The following is a 22,317-nucleotide window of genomic DNA, read 5'->3' as shown; positions in this document are numbered from 1 at the left end:
TATACCATACTGGATATATAATTAACATTCATTTAAAAAAGAATATTCAATTACACGACAATTATATCACGCTTGCCGGCAAAAAGTAAATAAGTAGGCTGGTTGTGCATTAAATTCTAATACTATATACCTTGTACGTAGGTACAGCCAAGACAGAATGTGGTGTTGCAAGAACGCTTGTCTATATATATATTTACAGGGAGTGGGAAGTAGAAAGGGCAGGTTGAGCTAGGTAGGTAAGTACTACTAATTGCGAATAGTTGTCTTATGGACAAAAGGAGCTGTAGCTTCAAACATCCCATCAAATCCAACAGGTTTTATTTCAATCCTCAGACTCAGATTCAGACGCAGATTCAGACAACCCCACCTAAAATATTTAAATCTCAAAACAAAGATTCAAGAACACTATCAATGTGTCCAAAAGCCCAAATACAAATTGCCAACTGCCCTCTCACACCTTCTTCACTCTTTCCCATACTCTTATCTAGCTATACGTATTTGTCCCCATTCATATTCATCATCATCATTTCTTCCAACATATATATATATTGATGATATGGGCATGCATGCATTTCATACTGTGGTAAAACAATTTATTACATTTGTTATTAGTGTAATTAGAGACATTTTGGGTTGCATGAATTATGTAACGTTTAATTCTCTTTATTGATGTGACAAGAACTGTACTGTTGGTACTGGAGGTGGTGGGGCAAGGTAATTCCTTTTCTTTTTCAGAAAAGTCGACATCGGTACATGGAGTATAAGATTTTGGATCCATACATGATGATATTATCATATGTGATTATATGATATTGATAGTTTTTGTTGGTACAAATTCATATTAACGATCTAGCAATCTTTTCTTTTTTGTTACATACACACGAATAAAGTTGTCGTTATCGGCTAACCAATCAGCTAAAATAGCATATTGCTTGTGCTAGCCCATTTGTCTCGAACCGTGGGAGAGGAAGAAAATGGTAAAACTAAAGGAAATAGAGAAAAATAAGAATAAAAATAAAGATATTAAAAAAATATTAATTACACTCAGACCTTCTATAAAAATATGAAATTACAGTTTCTCCCAAAAGAGTTTTGAAATTACACTTACACTCTTTTCAAAAATTCTCCATTTACATCTAACTCCCTTTCGTTAGAATTTGGACATAAAATGTTGATGTAAGGTAAAAAAATTATATACATTTTTAATTTTACCCTTTATTTAACATTCTCATGTATATTTTTGTACTTATAAGAGGACAAATATAATTATATATATGGAGTATAGTTAATATCATCATATTTTTTTCTCTTATAAGTATAGAATTATTACATGTGAATGTTAATGAACAAGTAAAATTTAAAATTTATGTAATTTATTTTACTAATTTCTGCTTCAGTCGTCCAAATCCCAATGAAAGGTGTAAACAGTGAATCTTTTAAGGAGGTATAAGTGTAATTTTAGAACCTTTTTTGGGAAAAATGTAATTTTACATTTGAGGTCTAAGTGTAATTAATCCTAAAAAATTTTAAAAAAATACAATTTTAGTCCTATAACTTATTGGGGGTAGCATTTTTAGTCCTGCAGTACGAGTTTATTTTCACAATTTAGTCCTGTAACTTTAAAATTTTGATAATTTTCATCCTTTTCCAGCCAATTTCGCCGAAAAATTACATGTGACTTGCACATGGCCCAATTAAATTATAATTTTAGTCTTGTAACTTAAGGGACGTCGGCATTTTTAGTCATACAACTTGAAAGAGTTGGCATTTTTGGCCCTGCATAATTTATTTACAGGACCAAAATTGCAAGTAAATTATAATTTTCGGCTAAATTGGCCGAAAAAGAACTAAAATTTCCAAAATTGTGAAGTTACATAACTAAATTGCGAAAATTAATTCATGCAGGACTAAATATGCTACCCCATAAGTTACAAGACTAAAATTATAATTTTTTCAAAAATTCAAAGTATATTGATGGGGTATTTATTTAACATTAGTATTATTTTTTATTGGGGACTAAGTATCATATTTAATTGTAAGAGGAACATCACATCTTACAGTAATTACCAGACAAATATAGACATCAAATGACTTGGTACATCATCTAAGGCTTAGGCTATAACAGTATGGACATTGAGCAAAAGGGGAAGAAAAGCAAAAAGTTCAAAAGATAAAGCACAATGTTAAGTTACTACATTTGAAGTAATGAAATAATTTTCTTTATTTTCCTCAGAATTTATAATCCAAATTTACATACACTAAATAAAAAAAATTATATATATTTAGACATCTAGAAAATTTAATGACACCGACTTAGCAAGTACCCAGTGGAATGCAATCGTCAAATGAACATATGAAAATATTATAAATTAATATTATCGTGTATGATTCAATAAGTTACAATCGATTTGAGTCGGTGGCATCCCATGAACCGATTTCTAATGTTTCCCGCACGATCTTTAATTTCACGTGCGAGAAAAAAGGATTTTTTATTAATACCTAAAACAAGCTACATGCTATATTCATAATAAATGCGATGGGGTGTGACATCGACTTGTATCGACCTTTCGTCTTGTCTAACACATACCTTATTAAATGCACCTGCACTTTTTTTACTCTTCTTGAACTCAGAAAAATAAAATATTTTAGACATTAAAGACAAAAAATAAAAACCAGACTAATTATATATAAACTTTTTTCACTTATATATATATATATATGTATTGTAATTAAGAACTCAATTTCATTTGATTTTGTTGCTAGGCGAAAAGTCTTTTTTGTTATGTACTTAATTTTTCATATTGGTATAATATTATAAAAATGACAAGATTAAATTTGGCAGAGTGGGAAGACAGCCTTAAATTAATGAAAGAAGAGAGTGATGCATGCATGCATGGGGATTGAGGCCAAAAGTGTTGGTATTCCTTTGTAGAAGATTTTGACATTTTCAATGCATGGAGAAAAGGTTGTGGTGGGAGACATTTTATTGCATATTTCCTTTGCATGTTGGCCTTATTAAGACAAAACAATTGAAATAAGTGAGAGACTATTGCCCAATACTCATCTCAATTCACCCTACACTTACATTTCATCCAATAATCACATAATTAACTTTGCAAATAAATAAATAAACTCCTTTTCTCTACTTAACTAATCATATATAATCTTAATTAAAACTATGCAAATATTATATTATCGATTGAGCTTTAATCAATAAATGTCGGCTATGTATATATATGAATGTGTGTTTGTAAACACACATATATACATATAGTGGGGTGGGGGGGAGGGGGGTTAATTTGAATTGTTTATGGTTGTCAAGAGTGCACGAGGGGAGGGCATATATGTTATAGGGATAGTGTGAAATTCTCTAGCATTGTATGGAGAGAAATATGTTGGTTGCATGTGTCCGACTAATTTGACCTCTGTTTGTCTAAGACTTGTCCATAGATTTACAAACATTACTGTCTCTGTTATCTCTGATTCCTAGATTTAATAATATGTTTTCTCTCATCTCATGATCATGTGTTTCAGATTTTGTTTCTTGTTTCAACATTGGATGGTTGAAAGGCTTCTTGATTTTGTGCATCATTGTTAATACTTGTTTTCTTCCATTTGTTTTCTTACAAACTCCTGCTTATTCTCTCTTCACCTCTCTCTCTCTCTCTCTCTCTCTCTCTCTCTCTATATATATATATATATATATAGCTTGCAGTGCAGAGTCATCAAATAACAATATAAATGAGCAGCAAGGCCAATTTATTACATCCGTAGCACAACTTTGAATTTTGACCAATATGAACAGAATATATTAACAGTTGCGTACTATATGTCGAGCTCACATTCTCTTTGATTCAGAGAGAGTAAATTTCTTTGGTACAATAAAAATAAACCCGGCACGGAAAAACTGTTTCTTTTGAGAGAGAGAGAGAGGACCAAAATTAAAAAAATACCTAGATTCTTAATTGAAGGGGTCCTCTTGCATGTTTGATTTCATAATGCATCAACTACACTTTACACGGCTTCATTATGTTCCAAGAAAGTGGAGGGCAGGGTAAGAGTACAATATACAAGAAAACCTGAAAATGACAACATCAGAAACAGGAAAAACACCAAATGCCCCCATTCCCTAACCTTCAACTTGAATGCTTTCATTTCTATACTTTTTCCGTTTCTCCTTTCTCTCAAACAAAATTCTTCCAAGTCCAAACATGACTGAAACCCATGCACACACAATTCACTCTTGCTTTTGGTCTTCCCCTCATGGCTATTGGTTTTCTTGGTACATACATGTTAGGATAGTTGAAAGCGCCATTTACGGAATAAAAGGTACATAAACTGAACTAAAACTAAGATGATGATGATCGACTGTCATTGCATCTCTCTACCTTTGTATCTTTGAGATGATATAAATATTTTTCTGTAAGAATGAATAATCATTTATTAGATGCATTTGTATGTGAGATGAATATATCAAGATCATAATTGACCTTGCATAAATATATATATATATATATATGTGTGTGTGTGTGTGTGTGTGTGCAGGAGACAAGAATATGATTATTACAATTGATACACGTCTGTTCTTGAGAAAGAGAGGAAGTGCGAAAAATTCTGAAGAGTTGTCTAATCTCACAAGCAAACAGCGCTTTAAAGAAAACTATATTCCGAGGCCGAATTGCCAGAAAATATTTCATAAGCAATCACTGTGTAAGCAACTATAGATGTTTTTACGTCTGGAAAAAAACGTTAGTGTTTATGATACAGAGTGACATACAGGAAAAATCATGAGAATGCTGCTACTCGATATTTTGATAATTTAATGGGGAAACTAACTTGTGCTCTTCGCAACTCTAAAAATTTGAACCAAGATAGAGACTACTCCATAAAAGAATAAGGGTGGTGAAAGAATGACCAGAAGGTGAAGGCCTGAAAAGATGTCAAAGATACAAGGATAGGCTCTTAGTTTCGGAGCCCAATGCCAAAATGAAACCTACCAGTTCCCTGATCATTGAATGCATATTCAAGTCTTAGAGGCCCCAAAGGAGAGTCCACACGAACACCAATGCCATATCCATATCCACTTCCGGGCTTGTTTCTTGCCCCAGCAGGATCACCTGGTATCAAGATGTAGGATGTGAAATACTTCTCACACAGTTTAAACTGAGCCAATGGTCAAGTAAGGCACAGATTATTTTCAAATGAAATATGATGCTAAAAAGCAAGCTGGCGATGAATGATAACAAGAATCAAGACTTAAATCAACGAAGAAACTTTACTCCATAATTGGCCCACACTTCCTACTTTATGTAGCAATTGTTTTGGTGTTACAGGTAAAGTGAGTAAAACAGGCAAAGAGGACAAGGTAAAACCTGGAACAGTTGAGCCTGATCCAAGATCAGTTCCATAGTCGGCAAACACAGCCCCTTCTACTGGTCCCATCTGTAAAATACAATCATAACTTACAAACATGTAATGGCCAAAACCTTCCCTAAATGCCAGGAATTGACCCGAAAGGTAACAATTTGAGGTAGGAAAGAAAAGCTAAATAAACACTAGATTCCCTATTATTTCCTACAATATGTTAAAATCGAAAAACTAACTGGTCAACAACTTCCTTGCATAACATAGAATGTGCTTATATGTTATGTTGCAGAGCATTTCAAAAGTCGAGAGTAAGAATTTAAAACACAGCACCTTGCATCTTCCATAACACTCAAAGATGCGAACCCAACCAAAAAGCCCCCTTGGGCCCAGGATACAAGCCTCACTCCAAACCACCAAAAACGAAACAAATGCCAACCAAGAGTAAAAGGAAAAGAAAAGCTAAATGATGGGTATAATACAATAGGTATGGACTTACACTAGACAATGGCTTGTCTCCTTAATAAAATGCAAATAAACACAATTCAAATATTCACTATCCATACACATACAGATATATAAACAACAAAAAGGACCATTAAAGCTCTAGGCCAGGTCAAAGTGCATAAAACTTAACAACAAACATCTATACAGCTCACAACTTACCACTGGAAATGACATTTCTCCACTTCCAACAACATACGAGCGACCTGATCCGAGCGCCCCTTCTTCATAACCTCTCACACTATTTGTTCCACCAATTGGAAATGCTTCGTGCGGAGGGAATTTACCCACCACATGTCCACCGGACAAGCTGTATAAATAATAAAGTATGACAATAAGAATAAAAATGCTGAAATTCAAAATTTTCAGCAGCTTCTGAAGCGAGAATAACTAATCAATTTATAATAGCAAACTTGCTTCTACATGCTCTTCTGTTCCTCTGAGAACATCAACAGAGACAACCACTTACCATACATGAAAGCATGCAGGTCCAATAACGAAGCCCTGTCTAGCACGAGCATTCACTCTGTTGAAAACTAGCCACTCTGGAGACACAGGGATCCCTTGATCCATGTTGAATACAAACTGCAATATGCCGATGTAAATAAGTATATGATATATTATTAATACAGCCAATTAAGAAAGGTCTTAATGCAAATGGAAGATGACCAACCATTGATGAACCAGGGTCACCAGAGTAAGTGTATACAGTTTCAAGTTTAGCCAAAATCATATCATCATGAGTGTTGCCACTGCAGCAAAATTCAAAGTGAGCATGTTCAGCATTGCTAGCTCATTCTGAAATCTAGGCACTAGCAACCAACCACATACCTTGCAGTAAGAGGACTGCCAAAGAAGTCCCTTATAATAGGTATTCCCTTTTCATCATGAGCACCGGCACGCTGGAAAAGAGGAATCATGTGAAGGTTCTTTATTTTACCAATAACTGAAAGACATTTAGACAGACACACAAGGAATTGCAACATATTCAAGCTAAGTACCAAACTATTCCACAAAGGCAATGCAATTAATAAACTTTGAACCCCAAAGCAAGAGTGAAAGCAAAAGAAAGGTCAGGAAGTACTGGCAACAAAAAGTTAAAGTAGACCCAGGAAGAACATAAAAGAGCACTAACTGTTAATTCAAACCATAACTTCCTGAAATGCACCTGAAAAATAAGTCCAGCTGTTCCATTCCATTTTGGCCTAAATGGCCTACTGTACTCAATTCCAGCAGTGATGCGTCCAATTGTAAGGCCGTTATTATTGGGCTGGTTTCCATGAACAAGTGTTCCTGGCGTTCTTGAATTCTGATAGAGTTGAAGAAACAAAAATCAGTTTGTATGATAGGGCATATCAAGTGAATTATCAACTAAACATTAGGCACCTGAATCATGATCGCTCTTGATGTCCTCTTATCATCTCCTTCAATCCACGGATCAGTATAGTTTATCCTAAATATGGAATCAATTTGCCCCCTCTCCAACGACAAATTAAGTTTCTGGTTTCGTCCAAAGAGGTTTTTGTGATAAATCGCAATGCTGCAAACAAAAATATCAAACATTTTTTCTTGATAAGTTACATGAACCTAAAGCAATAAGGATGAGTACCGCGTAAGTGAAACCATAGCATGGTAGCATTACCACATTGGAAACTAAAGAGGATCCTAAATGGATGAAAAAATATATAGTGTACTTGTAAAATCTTAATATCCTTAAAAACGAACAAGTGAAATTTTGTACTCAAGAAACTGCTAATTGCAATCCAATTACCTCCCAATCAAACCAGCTAGAGGCCCGCTTGTTATTCTGCACAGAGAGCACGATCTAGTAAATTACAGTACAAGCCAACTGTAGGCACAACTAAACTGCACCCCAGAAATGCAACCAAAAAAATAGTTATGTAACTTAATGTTATACATACCCACTTGATATTCCACCACCTCCAGAAATTCCTCGTCCACTTTTACGCTCAACAACGTTCATGGTCAAATCAACTTTGCCAGTATCTGGAGCATTGACGAAATTAGAATACACCTATAGATCCAGGTGAACATTTGACCATATTTACCAACAACATTGAAATAGCATCAAAAGGCATTTACCACCAGCCGGCTGAGGAATAATACTAACGTCATCCATGATACCCATAGCCAGGACTGTATCAACATCTCTTTTCCCCTGAATCATACTGTAGACCTTCATAAGACAAAGAACACAACCAAGTTCACAACCAACAATCGGTAAACATGAGACAAAAAACTAATCTACCAATGCCAATTTCTGCTGTTCTTTTTATTACATTTTGTAATTGTTGTTTATTGAAACAGGATGTATAATGGCCTAATTATTTAACACTAGCCTGACAACTGCGAACTTCTTTAAAGAAGAAAGTGGTCATGAGAGCCAAGAGCACAGCATCAGAAGTTGGTCTGGTATCATAAAAAAACTAAGCTACAAAGAAAAAAGAACCTCTTGCCAGAAAGCAAATACAACAGAAAAGTGCTATGGAGCAAGTTAGCAAATGCATACAACAGAATGAAATATTCCATAAGACATCAAAGATCAAATGTACCAAATACCTGCCCTTTCTTGGTGGTAAGTTGCCTAAGTATAGTTTCTGGTCTTGTTTTCCCGACAGTTGGCTCACCACTGAAAATAACCATAAATAACAGGAACCATGAGATCTACTATCGATAAGAAACAAAACCTTTCACTTGATTCAAAAAGATCCAAAACAAGTAGCGTACGTTTTATCAAGGAAACGTATGGATATATCATTGACCTCTGCCTCTGAAACTTGTAATTTAATAATGCCACCAGAAAGAATCTCCGCACCTGAAACCTGAGATGATAAAGATAAGAGAAAGTTTAAGCAAAATGGTATTTTACCTCAAACAAATTACATCTAGGTCCTAGGGGGAAAAAGTTGGGAAATTTCTCAAAAATATAAATATTTACAAGACTAACCATGCCAAAGAGACCCCGCTCCATATACCAACCATTAATAGAGCTTATTACTTCATCAAGACGTCTGATGTTAACCACTTTGCCTGTATAATTTGGCGCAATAATGGGAGGACGGTCAAACATCAGAAACCTTGAAACATGACGTAGCAAATAATTTCATGCAGCTATAAATACACTAAAGTCAAAGAAACGCACCATATCCATCACGGAAAGCATCCTCGATGAACTTCGATGGAAGAACATTAGCTCCTTCACACACCAATCCTTGAAACTCTTGATTAGGTTCTACCTTGTAATAAAGTATGTTGATATAAATTGATATTTTTGAAGCAGGACTAGCAATTGAGTAACTCAATCACCAGCTCATTGGACTAACTGGACTAACTGGTTTATTCAGTGTCAAGAAACTGTTTAGATAGCATATCAACTATTGATAAACACATATGTGTGCACGTTCAGATATATATATATATATATGTATATATGTTTGTGTGTGCATGTGTCTGTCTTTTACTGGTAAAACAAATAAATATATCATATAACTGCAAATAAGATAAAGAGTGGGAATAAAAGAGATACACAGCAAAATCCCCTTCCCCACACACCATTCTTCCAACCACAAATAGATAGATGCATACAAACCCTCCCAAACCACCCTCCACGTAACCCATTAGTCCTCTTCCCCATTGAGGAAGTCAGGACCAATGCTTCCAATATTCCCTTAATTCCAATCTTTACCACCAGATACGCCGTACAAGACGTAACAGTATAACCAAAACAACTGCTAGAGGCAGTTGACCACCACAAGGAAAATTGGCTCCTTTTGCCATTTTCTGTTGTGGGCATTTCCATCTTCTCCTCCATTTACATCACTTTATTTTTCAACCAATAATAATTTATATATATATATATACATATGTGTCAGCCTTCCAGAACCAGGCTGTCCGGTCGGTCAGGTTACACAGATTCTACTGGCTTTAGCCAGCTTGCCTTAGCTCATTGGGCAACCCTTTCGGAGACTGAAAACCAGAATGGCATGGCATTATGGCTGGTCAATTGGTCCACAGCTGACAGCCCAGTCTGGTCTGGCTTCAAACATTGAATCACAAATAAATATGACAACTCCAAATGGGAAACTTGCTATCCAAATGCCTGGGTAGATAAGTATATATTTCCAATAAATGTGAACAACTGGGCAAAAAGTATTGATAAGTGCACCAACTAATACTTGCAAAGTCAATCATTTTGTTCTCTGTGAATTTTTCATATAAAAACTTTTCTTACATTTTCAATACATATTGAATAGTAAAACATACCTGATAGAAACATGTCACTATGTGTTTCAACTCGCAAACTCACCAAGTAATTACTATCTTATATGTGGAACATAGGATACTCACGTCTCACTGGTTAAAGAACTGCTTTAAGAAGGTGCCTTGGCAGCATAGAAGCTACACCAAGGATTAAAAAGACCACTAAACAAATCGCACACACTACTAGTAATGAGAAAAGCAGAGTCCAGATATGGACGCTACAAATCATAACTTATACATACGCCAAATTTTGCACCAAAGTTGCACCTTTTACAACATCATGCCCATAACATAATGAAATTAACAAGCATTACATCCATAAAGAAGAAGAAACGTATAAATAACCATGCTCCATGCATGTCTAAAAGACTGAATACCTGAAAAATCAACCGAATGCCATCGCGAGTGTCAACGGCAACAGGCATACAAGACATAAAGTACCCGCTGGCGATAATCCTGTGCACATCTTCCTGCACCTCACGCACCGTAAGCGCAGAATTGGCCCGCGAAGCTTTTAAAGCATTCAAGGCCTCTGCTTCCAAGTCTTTCTTCTCGAGCTCCTCCCCATCTTTGTTTCTCACAAACACTTCGCTTATCAAAACCCTCTCTTCCTCTGCAGCACGATTGCTGCCAACACTCTTCGACTGCGTCACGGCCCCAGACTCATCTCCCTTGTACTGAACCACAGACTCCGAATCATCGCCGCTTTTCAAGTCATTCGACACGGGCCCGGTTTCGGAATCGGATAAAGCTAACGTGGCGGAGCAAAAGAGCGGGGATTTCTTCAATACAGTGTGAAATGGGCCATTCTTGATGTTGCAACGGAAAATTGGTTGGTTCCTTACAAATTGGGTAATGAAATTGATGGGCTGCGGATTGAAGCCGAAGTTGAACTGGAAGTTAAAGTTGAACGGTAATTTAGCGAATTTGCCACTAGGGTTGAGTTGGAGAGAAGGAAAGAAGGAGCGAGGTTGAGGGTGGCGGAGACCAGGTGGTAAGAAAGATGGGAGTTTAATGGAGGAGGAGATGAACCGGACGTCGTCATTCCGGGGCATCGCTCACCGGTGAGATTCCGGAACTCTAGGGTTTCCCGGGGGTTTTGACTTCACGGAGACAGCGCTACGATTACAAACTACACAGCATCTCCGCTCCGGTCGCAATTTCTCCGGTGCGTATGATTGGGCCTTTCACCTCTGAATTACGAATTAGGGCTACTAGTAAAACTAGAATGCAATCATAATTCTAAATATTAAGCCCAAATCCCTTATTTTGAGGCCCATTTCATATTTTAGAGCACTGTATTTCTTGTCATAAATCTATATTTATATTTAATATATATTTTCACTCACAAACGACAATTTACGATATCACTATATCAAATTTTTATTGTGTTAATAATACCCTTCAGTTGATTTTCTTTCCTTTCTTTCTCTCTCTTTGAGATGTGATGGATTGATTTATATACTTTATTCGTATTTATAATATAATTGTTTGGATAAACTAATAGTATTTGATTTTATACCCAATTTCTTTTTTCCAACCCATACTTATTGATAATTTCAAATTTTATATTTTATTTATATATATATATTTTTTAGTTTAATTAAAATCCCTCTTGATATTAGATTTTTTCAACACATATTTATATCTATAAATTATGTATTTATATATAATAAAATATAAACATTGAAATGATTGAAGAAAGCTCCACGTATACATAAATTTAGATATTCTTATTAAAATCTATTTTTTCATATCACAATAAAAGTAATACAATTTAATTAATTGATTTAAATATTTAGATGTGATCCTTTTAATATAGAGAGATTAATTTTTTAAATTACTCACCAATTGCTTATTTTAGATTTTAAATTATTTAGAATTTTTTATTTAAATCTTAGAAAATTACAATTCTATCATGCCTTTAGTATGAGGTACTAATTAGTAGATAAATAAATTACGGAGCAAATCAACGATGTTATTCAAGTAATATTATATTTTTAGTCCCATATGATAGGGATTCAATATTTTTTTTTTTTTTTTTGTTTTACGAAATTTTAAAATGGGTCACAAAATTGAGAAAATTCAATACATTCAGCCATGTACTTTACTAGTTTTTATGTGATTAAATGTGTTGAATTTTCTTAATTTTGGGTTCATTTTAAAAATTTCATAAAGTACAAGACTAAAGATGCCAACTCGACCATTTTCAAATTTTTATAAAACATATAATAAAAAATAATAAATTTATTAATTTTACCTTGTGTTCATATCACAAAGACAAAACTAGGGCTAAATCGTAGTTTGTCACGATGATTAGCAATTTTGGTATAAAAGCATCGGAACTAACACTGCAAGGACATCCAGCTAATGTAAGAGACAAACTATAAATTTTAAATATTTTAATACTGATTCAAAGTAGATTTTAGGGTAAGTTTGCCTCCATGGTTTGAAGTTGTCAACATCACTTTAAAGATTCAAGAAACTATGGACAATTATATTGTTTTTGTCTAACATTTGATATAATTGAAAGTAGACTTTTATAGTTTAAAAAAATTATATTTAACACTCGTACTGTTGGTTTTTATCTGATAAATATATTCATTGCTTAGTAAAAATTTACAAAATTTGCTGATATCAATAAAAAAAAATTGAATGAGAAATCAATTTTTTTTTCAATTGATTTATTACCGACTTATTGTACGTCAAACATTTTTTTTCTAACTAAACTACCCCTATACATCTTCACATGTTAGTGCATGTGAAGAGGTATATTTTCACTTTTATATGAGTAGTTTTATCAGAAAAATTTATTTGACCTTCAATAAATTTTTATTGATAAAATTCGCAAATCCAATGAATTTGATAAATTGAAAAATCTTTATTAGACGAGGATCCAACTAATGTGAGAATATTTTTATTTTACAACTTATACTTCTAAAATGCTTAAATTTTATTGAAGTAATTCACATTGGGGTAAGTATCAAAAGTGCACAAGGTTGTTTTGGTAATTTGAGTAGAGTGAAGTATGATAAGTCCTAAATGCTCGATGGCAACGGGCAAGCCATTGCGGGTGATGTGATGATGCCCACGATCAAAATTGGAGGGGGGCGGGGGGGTGAGGATTCTTGGTGGGAAAGCTTTAACAAATTCGAAAATTCAAAACCACGGGTGGTCCGGAATCTTGATGAACACCGTAAAGGACAAAGGCCTTTTCCTCTCTCCACTGTCCACCGAGAATATATAAAAGGACAAGGCTTTGAAATTCAAAAGTTGCCCCATTTCTGTAGCGGCGCCTATCTTTGCTTTGTGATCGAGAAACCCTCGCCCTCTGCTCGCCGCCCATCCCAAACCCTAATTTCTCCCCTTTTTTTTCTTTTTGATTTTTTCTGTTCATCTTTTTGTTTTACGGTTGGGTGATTGGAGATTGATGCCCAGTTTTTGATGTACCATACCAAGGTGCTTCGGGAACTGGGGGAATAATTTTTCTGGGGAAAAAGGAAAGAATAATCGTCTGGTGATTCTCCATCACACAATCGTGTATCAGGTATTCTTACTGTATTTATTTGTATATCCACAATTGCACATAAATGTTTGATTGTTTGTATGTGCACGCGTTTTGCTTTGTAGAAAACTTTATGCCCGGCCGCTTATTTAGTAAGTCAGGGTTTTATTGGATATGCTGAAATTGGTGAATTTCCTTACTGAAAATTTTCGCCGAAGCTGGGGATATTACTTTTCTCTTTCTTTGTAGTGGCTGTTTGTGGCAGTGTCTTGTGTGTGTTGCATGATTTTTAAGGACTTCGACTTTGAGTAAATATATATGTGATTGTATTATTTGTGTGATTGATGTGCTTTTCAGGCCATCAGTGCACAGTCGTCTATTCACAGTTCCACTAGTAGCTCGTAAAGTGAACCAAGAACCTGACTTCCATGCTAAGGAAACAAGAAACCAACTTCCATGCTAAGGAATTATTTATTTATTTTTTCAAAAGGTGTTAGTCATTGTGGTTTTTAAAAAAGGTGTTAACAATTGCTTCTTCTTTTTTCCCTCAAAAAGGAGTTAATTATTTTATATTTCCAAAAGGTCCCTTTGTTATGAATAGCTATGACATATTAATTTATTGCAATATGTTGTGCTATGGACAAATACTGTTTATGGAGCATCAAATATCATTTGTTTGCTAGCTAATCTGTGCATGACCTTATGCTGCTTGTTTTCAATGTTTTTATTTTCTGACATTATGCTTTGCTAAAATTTTCTGCTTATGAAATCATCGGCAGTCCTGTATGTTGGTGTATGCATTTGATTTGACAATTAATTGATTTGAATAAGGTTTCGAGGGCAGATACCATAACCTGATATGACTTTTTATTATTCGAGCAGCTGTTGCTTAGTAATGATACTTTGATATGCTTAAATATATGGTTTTACTAGTCTAAAGCACTGATTATACATTCTGTCTACCAGAAGATTTCCCAGATCAATACAGTTAATTGAAGTTGGAGTTTGCATAATAAAGTTTTGGTTTTCCCATTGTTTTCCAGGTTGCTGGTACGGAAATTGTCGAGCAAAAATATGGAAATAAATGGGGAAGCTGATCTGAAGTCACCACTTCTGCAATGCCCAAATGATGTTGTTATCACTGTTTCACCCCCAAATCAAAATTTGAATAAGAAAATTAGGACTCTCGTCTTCAAAGTATTGGGCATAACATGCTCATCTTGTGTAGCTTCCATAGAAGCTGCACTTGGAAGACTGGATGGGGTGCAGAGCGTAATGGTATCTGTGCTTCAAGGTCAGGCTGTAGTGAAGTATGTACCAGAAGTCATTACGGTATGTCAACTTTAATTCCTTGTTCTAAGTGAAATCTGCTCGTTTGATGTATGAAGTACAATTTTTGGTCTTTTTGAGTGCCTATTTGATATCTCTTGGTTGACGTATTAAATGCAACGACTGAGGATAGTGCATACTTGATACCTGTTGTTACTATCCTATGTTATTTCCCAATCAAATTCTTTAATTCCTCGTCTCATATCAACAAAGTAAAGAGAGAAAGAATAACTAAAGGAAAGATAAACCAGACAGTTACCTACCTATGTTACTTTTTTAACATATTTCCACTCTACTGTGCACGCCACCTGGCATCCTCTCTAAGGAAGTGGGAACTGAAGAAGAAAGTTTTCACTGATGGATATGTTAGATGAATAACCCAAGGAGATAAAAGTACTTGTTTATTGACGTTCATATTGAATGATTGATTGCCTTTATCTAGGCTTGAGCCAAGCCAATCAAATGCATGTTTCCTAAAATGTTGCTAAACAAATCTCTAGTCATAATTAGAAGTATTATAATGACAATTACATACCCAGGAATAATCCAAGTGAGGAAAGATTTAGAACATGATACACCATAATCTACGTATGTGAAAGATTTAGGATATATTCTAACAAGATATAAAAGGACTGGTGCTTTCATAATAAAGCAGCATTTGATGCGTCTATTTTCTCTCACTGGTTGGTTGGAATCGGTGGAAGGTGTCAGTTCTTTCTGAATTTTGTTTTTGATGCTCAATTTGAATAACCTAATTTCTTTAGGCTAATAATTTTCTCTCTTTCAGGCAAAAATGATAAAAGAAACAGTGGAAGATACAGGTTTTGAAGTTGCAGAGTTTCCTGAGCAAGACATTGCGTTGTGCAGGCTCAGAATTAAAGGCATGGCATGCACAAGCTGTTCAGAGTCTGTAGAACGTGCCTTGCTGATGGTGGATGGTGTGAAAAAAGCAGTGGTTGGTTTAGCTCTTGGAGAAGCTAAAATCCATTTTGATCCAAATGTGACAAACACTGATTGTATAATCAAAGCAGTAGAAGAAGATGCTGGTTTTGGAGCTGAACTCATAAGCTCTGGCAATGGCCTGAATAAAGTATATTTGAAATTGGATGGAAAAACTTCTCCAGATGATTTAACTGTTATTGAAAGCTCACTTCGGTCTTTGGAAGGCGTAAATCATGTTGAGATAGATGTGCAGGAGCATATAGCAACCATAAGTTACGAGCCAGACATCATTGGTCCAAGATCTCTAATACAGTGCATCCAAGAAGCTGGCTCTGGACCCAGCACTTACCAAGCAATTTTGTACACTCCACCAAGAGGAGGTGAAACAGAGAGGCATCAGGAAATAATAGTGTATAGGAATCAATTCATGTGGAGTTGCCTATTTTCAGTTCCTATATTTGTTTTCTCTATGGTACTCCCAATGCTTCCTCCTTATGGAAACTGGTTACGCCACAAGGTTATCAATATGCTCGACATTGGGATGCTTTTAAGATGGATCCTTTGCACACCTGTGCAGTTTGTCATTGGCAAAAGGTATTCATTTTAATTTTCTATTTCTTAGGATAATCTTGATATTCTATAAATGCTGTGTTTGTGCTGATATGTAGAATTCTCTGAGGAATTATATAATTTGTAGGTTTTAATCACCTTATCAGGTTCTATGCAGGATCATATCATGCCCTGAGACGAAAATCTGCAAATATGGACGTTCTGGTTGCCTTGGGCACAAATGCTGCTTACTTCTATTCTATATATATAATGATAAAAGCATTAACTTCAGAGTCATTTGAGGGTCAGGATTTCTTCGAGACTAGTTCCATGTTGATATCTTTCATCCTTTTGGGAAAATACCTGGAGGTTTTGGCAAAAGGAAAGACATCAAATGCTTTAGCAAAGTTGACAGAACTGGCACCTGACACGGCTTGCCTTCTAACCCTAGATGCTGAAGGAAATGTCATTTCTGAAACTGAAATTGACACACAACTTATACAAAAAAATGACATACTAAAGATTGTTCCTGGTGCAAAAGTTCCTGTTGACGGGCTTGTTATTGACGGTCAAAGTCATGTGAATGAGAGCATGATCACGGGAGAAGCTATGCCTGTTGCTAAAAGGCCTGGTGATAAGGTAAGATGAATTATCTGATCATAAAATTTATAGCCACTGTATTTGAACATTATAGTTGATCAACAGGTAATTGGTGGAACAGTGAATGAGAATGGCTATATACGCATCAAGGCCACTCATGTTGGTTCAGAAACAGCACTTTCACAAATTGTTGAACTGGTTGAAGCTGCTCAGCTTGCCAAAGCACCCGTTCAGAAATTGGCTGATCAGATATCTAAGTTTTTTGTTCCGACTGTGAGTTTATTTGCCTTATTCCTATTGAATTTTCTTTTAGTTGTGTTTTTGTTTTTGGAACTCCTGTACTCTTTGATGTAGTAATGGAGTTGGGATGTGCCCTGTGGTGTATAAATTATTCGAGCCATTTCTCCCTTCTAGAGCATTTATTTCATCCATCTGCTTGCAAGTTTCACCACCCTAATAAGCCTGTATCTACATCAATGCTTCCACTTTTAGGGTTGTAACAGTAGAACCACATGAATACCCAAACTGATGCACCTAACTCAAACTGCACTATGATTATGGATTGGCAAGTTGATTAGTTGGTGTAAGGTTTACAAGAAAAAGAATCCAAAGTTATGATCAGGCATGATACTAAATGTTTTCCAAATAACAAAGACCACAACTTACTTAAATTGACGACCTTACTACTCAACTAAATATATGGCACACATGCTAATTTTGTTTTGATTAAAAGTCCAACTTATTATAAAAATAGAAAAAGTATCGCACCCTTCATAGGTTCCATTCGGATTGTGGCTTTCCCTGCTGTATATAGTTGTCATAAAATATTATTCAAATTTATACTTAAAGGTTTAATGCCATTAAATTAGATATTTGACAAGACTACCATGTTTGCAGAGTAAACACTTAAATTAGTCATTTATTTTTTTAATTTAACATTGTATGTTCTAAAGTACTATTTGTTCCTATATTGATTCCAAATAATCATTGAAAGTTCCTATAATATTTGTACTATTTCTTCTTAATGAAATGTTATTACGTGTTTCTGTTTAACATATAAAGTTTAGATATTCAGTAATAAGTATCTGTAAAATTTATTATTTCTGTTTAGCATATAGAGTTTATTAATTTATGTTCAACTATTTGATGTAATTTGGTTTGGATAAGCTAGAGATCTAGGGCTAATACAAACATATATAGAGCACCAGTAAATATGGATAAAGATCAACCAAGGTGAAATGGATAGCAATTGAATTCATGGTGAAACTTTATTCTCCAAATGGTATTTCTTAATAAGATTGGAGTTTCTTGATCATTAGTTTTAAACAAATTAGGCCACAAGCTTCCATTTTATGCTTAGAATCCTCATGTTTCACTTTAGTATATGTATTTAAATAAAGTAGGCTGTATTATCTAACTCAAATTACATTCTACCACTAGATGTCTGGACCGCCCTAAACCGAGCAAATTGCATGGTGTGGTTTCAGAGGTGATTGCGTTGGATATTGGCAATGTAGATTTTAACTTTTTGAGTGGAAGTAATACTGTGCTAGAGTTATCTTGTACAGGAAATTGATTGCAATTACTACCTATTTTGATAGACTTATCTTGTAATTGGAATTGCTTTTACCTGTCTTCTAAACCTGATCATCTTTAACTATCATGATGGATAGTACTTCACAGTTTATTTTGATCCAAGTCTTGGAAAGTTATGAAACTTCACTTATGAAGTTTGTGCAATATACTAAGTTGTACCTGTAAAATTTTACACAAGATGGTAGCTCCTGGAGTTACAATCTGAAGTCCTGCTTTTTAAGTTGTCATTACAGTATGAAATAGCATCTTTGTTATTTATATCAGGTTGTCCTTGCTGCTTTACTGACATGGCTGGGATGGTTTATTCCTGGACAAGCTGGGTTATACCCTAGAACCTGGATACCCACTGCTATGGATGCATTTGAGTTTGCCTTACAGTTTGGTATTTCAGTATTGGTGGTAGCCTGCCCTTGTGCCCTGGGACTAGCGACTCCTACGGCAGTGATGGTTGCCACGGGGAAAGGTGCTTCTCTAGGCGTTCTAATTAAAGGTGGAAATGCCCTCGAAAATGCACATAAGGCAAGCTCTCGACTTATTCGCGGACCACTTAATCTATCTGTACTTCTTCATAAAGTTTTGGGATGCTCTCTTCCATGGCTGCATGTACTCCTCTTTTACTAGTCTGTTGTATTTCCTTCAAGATTCAAATTGAATTGAAAAAACAAATTAGATTTCTCCTTGGTATGTGAATGGTTGCCTATCACATTCTGTATAGGTGATGCTGCTTTGGTCAATTGAAACTTTGAGTCTGATTGAGGCCTTTTGCAATCCAAAAATAAATTAATTGTTGTCGGACTTCTGTATGTGGTAGATCACCACTCCAAGTACGGGCCAAAACCCATCTCCACCTGCAGGGTGCCATATTGTGCTCGGTTTAGGGCTCATATATTATGTACATGAGATCTACAACACTTTTGACAGATTGAAACAGTTGCAAGAAAAAGAAGCCATATTATAAATGCTTATATGTGTGAATCTCACCAAAATATGATTGTTGTAGCACTACTATTCATTACTTTTCTTTATGGATTAAAGTCCAATTTATTTATACTCTGGTCCTGCAGGTCAAGACTGTTGTTTTTGATAAAACTGGAACGTTGACTGTTGGAAAACCAACTGTAGTTAGTTCTGTGCTCTTCTCTGAAGTTTCTATGGCAGATTTCTGCAACATGACTATTGCTGCAGAGGTGAGTCTTCTAGTTCTAATTCCGCTGTCAAATGATATATGGTGAAGTTGAAATGGATTATGAATCTGTAGTAAAGAGTAGCAGGTAAGTTAAGGGAAAAATTATCAGAAAGAAGGCTATGAAAAATGGTAGAATCTAGTTCTAGGAAGAGCACTTAATGGAGAGAATCCTTGAAGGATCAGTGACCAGTAATGGCAAACCTCACTATGCAATTATTTTAGTAATTCAAATTCCGACTAATGTGTCTGACCAACTTCATAGCCACATACAGCTGAATGTGCAATTAGAAAACATGTCAGATTTGGATGTTCTGAAATATATGCATTCCAAATATTGTCAGGCAAATAGCGAGCATCCAGTAGCAAAAGCTGTTGTGGAGCATGCTAAAATGTTACTTCAGAAGCATGGATCCAAGAATGATCATTTCACTGAGGTGAAGGAATTCGAGGTGCATCCTGGGGCTGGGGTGAGCGGAAAAATTGGAGAAAGAGCAGTTCTTGTTGGGAACAAGAGGCTTATGCATCTTTTCAATGTCCCACTTGGCAGCGAGGTACATAGATATGTCTTAGAAAATGAGCATCTCGCTCGTACTTGTGTGCTTGTTGCCATTGAAGGAACAGCAGCAGGAGCTTTTGCAGTAACTGACCCAGTGAAGCCAGAGGCTGATCGTGTCATATCTTATCTCCACTCAATGAACATTTCTACTGTCATGGTTACAGGTGATAACTGGGCCACTGCTTATGCAATAGCTAAACAGGTGGGTATTCAGAAGGTGTTTGCTGAGACAGATCCACTTGGGAAGGCTGATAAGATAAAAGAATTGCAGGTAATGAATATTCTCGAGCATATTGCTCAGTACATAAATGCATTACATGCAAAAATCATGCTTCAGTAATCATGAGACACGTTTCAGTTTGGCAGTAAAACGTAAAAGTGGTTTTAGTAAATGACTGCTGCCATTTATGTCATGTCCATAAAGCCATGGTTTTCTATGTCCAATAATAGTGTATCTCACCTATCCTGATATAGTTGCAAGGTACCAATGTGGCAATGGTTGGAGACGGGATAAACGACTCACCAGCCTTAGTTGCAGCTGATGTTGGCATGGCAATTGGGGCGGGAACTGATGTGGCAATAGAAGCTGCTGATGTCGTCCTAATGAAGAGCAACTTGGAAGATGTTGTTACGGCTTTAGATCTCTCACGGAAGACAATGTCCAGAATCCGCATCAATTATGTCTGGGCACTCGGATACAATGTCCTTGGGATGCCGATTGCTGCAGGAATTTTATTCCCGTTCACTGGAATACGTCTTCCCCCTTGGCTTGCTGGTGCTTGCATGGCTGCATCATCCATAAGTGTGGTTTGTTCGTCTCTCCTACTGCAAAATTACAAGAAACCTTTACGTGCTAACACTGCCTGAGAGATACTTGCTCTTCCATTGCTTGGACTGATATATAAGAATAAGGTTTTAACTCTTGTCGACCTTGATGTACTTAAACATCTAGCTTAGAATTAGCTCAAGTAATCAATAAGGATGTCCTTCGACGTTAATGCAGCCATAGCTGCTCCCAAATGCCGCGTAAAATCGTTCTTGGGGGAGGATTAATGTTGTAATTGTATTGTAAAAAGCAAATCATAGTTCTTAATACTTCGTAGTGAAGATTGAAGATTTTAAACTAGCATTTTCACTTCACCGTGTTACAGTTGCATTGAAACCAGTCATCGTGAAATTTAGATGTAATGTGAATTGGTCTTTTTTTTTTCACATTTTTTTGAAATAATATGGATGTCTTAAAATTTCTGAATTGTATTGATAGTGTGACATTGCTAATTTCTAATGATCACTTTTGGCTACATATCAGTTGAGATGTTATCGTGAACTACAGGAGTATTTGGTCTCAATAGTGTAGTATATGCTTGAAATAAAATGTTGTAATAAAAATAGCGTACATGGCATAGACTTTGACAGAGTAGAACGCATTTAATACACCCTCAATAGGGCATGAAAAGCCAACCTCAAATTGGATTTGAGTTGTCTACCTTAGACTAATTACACAAGATTCCGTGTGTATGAAATAGGCTGAATTTTCATATAACGAACTTTCCATTTCGATTACTTTAAACATAAACATATTATAACAAAAACCCCAACCCCACATCATTTAATCATTGACTTCAAACTTAGTCAGCTGAGGCCAAACTTTTAGCAATTTCAGAATGCCTCCATACTGATGCAAATTTGCATTGGAGCCTCACACTCCAACAGATAAGAGAAGTAAAAGATAAAGAAATTCTGTCATTTGTTTTTTTAAAAGTTCTATAATTTTATATTGTTTGTATCGATATGATTTCAAATTTGTATTAATAATTTTTTTGTATTTGTTTCGTTGATTCTATATTAAAATTATTTTTACACAACTTTTAGTTCTTATGTTAAATTATTTTTATTTATCGATTT

At 35.4% G+C, this 22,317-nt stretch overlaps 2 protein-coding genes across 2 annotated transcripts; one reads left to right on the top strand and one right to left on the bottom strand.

The window, feature by feature from the left end:
• Positions 1 to 4,645: 4,645 nt before the first annotated feature.
• Positions 4,646 to 11,357, bottom strand: OEP80 (outer envelope protein of 80 kDa). Its single transcript, XM_011081969.3, has 16 exons — positions 10,527 to 11,357; positions 9,032 to 9,125; positions 8,837 to 8,919; positions 8,617 to 8,711; positions 8,449 to 8,518; positions 7,972 to 8,065; positions 7,791 to 7,875; positions 7,640 to 7,675; positions 7,255 to 7,408; positions 7,037 to 7,177; positions 6,700 to 6,770; positions 6,542 to 6,620; positions 6,338 to 6,453; positions 6,031 to 6,178; positions 5,373 to 5,442; positions 4,646 to 5,117 (listed from the first exon to the last, which is right to left on the bottom strand). The coding sequence occupies exons 1-16, from the start codon at positions 11,202 to 11,204 to the stop codon at positions 4,963 to 4,965; spliced, it is 2,169 nt and encodes a 722-aa protein (XP_011080271.1). The 5' UTR covers positions 11,205 to 11,357; the 3' UTR covers positions 4,646 to 4,962.
• A 1,858-nt stretch (positions 11,358 to 13,215) lies between these two features.
• On the top strand, positions 13,216 to 21,541 carry LOC105163566 (copper-transporting ATPase HMA4). The gene is made up of 9 exons (XM_011081971.3): positions 13,216 to 13,696; positions 14,698 to 14,986; positions 15,771 to 16,519; positions 16,642 to 17,113; positions 17,180 to 17,347; positions 18,935 to 19,189; positions 19,735 to 19,857; positions 20,198 to 20,683; positions 20,887 to 21,541. The coding sequence occupies exons 2-9, from the start codon at positions 14,729 to 14,731 to the stop codon at positions 21,277 to 21,279; spliced, it is 2,904 nt and encodes a 967-aa protein (XP_011080273.1). The 5' UTR covers positions 13,216 to 13,696; positions 14,698 to 14,728; the 3' UTR covers positions 21,280 to 21,541.
• Positions 21,542 to 22,317: the final 776 nt, after the last annotated feature.

The sequence above is a fragment of the Sesamum indicum genome, linkage group LG6 (genome assembly GCF_026168435.1).
Source record: "Sesamum indicum cultivar Baizhima isolate 11 linkage group LG6, ASM2616843v1, whole genome shotgun sequence".
NCBI classification, from domain to species: domain Eukaryota; kingdom Viridiplantae; phylum Streptophyta; class Magnoliopsida; order Lamiales; family Pedaliaceae; genus Sesamum; species Sesamum indicum.
Note: the sequence above shows the minus strand (reverse complement) of the source record. Positions and strands in the feature narration are given on the sequence as shown.

Bases quoted from the DNA above. Each gene is read 5' to 3' on its own strand.
- OEP80 (XM_011081969.3), bottom strand. From the start codon at position 11,204: ATGCCCCGGAATGACGACGTCCGGTTCATCTCCTCCTCCATTAAACTC. The intron at 6,771-7,036 runs GTGCATTTCAGG...CCTCTTTTCCAG, and splicing joins CAGCTGGACTTATTTTTCAG to CGTGCCGGTGCTCATGATGA. The intron at 6,179-6,337 runs GTAAGTGGTTGT...TTATTTATACAG, and splicing joins CCTGCATGCTTTCATGTATG to CTTGTCCGGTGGACATGTGG.
- LOC105163566 (XM_011081971.3), top strand. From the start codon at position 14,729: ATGGAAATAAATGGGGAAGCTGATCTGAAGTCACCACTTCTGCAATGC. The intron at 14,987-15,770 runs GTATGTCAACTT...TCTCTCTTTCAG, and splicing joins ATGTACCAGAAGTCATTACG to GCAAAAATGATAAAAGAAAC. The intron at 17,348-18,934 runs GTGAGTTTATTT...TATTTATATCAG, and splicing joins CTAAGTTTTTTGTTCCGACT to GTTGTCCTTGCTGCTTTACT.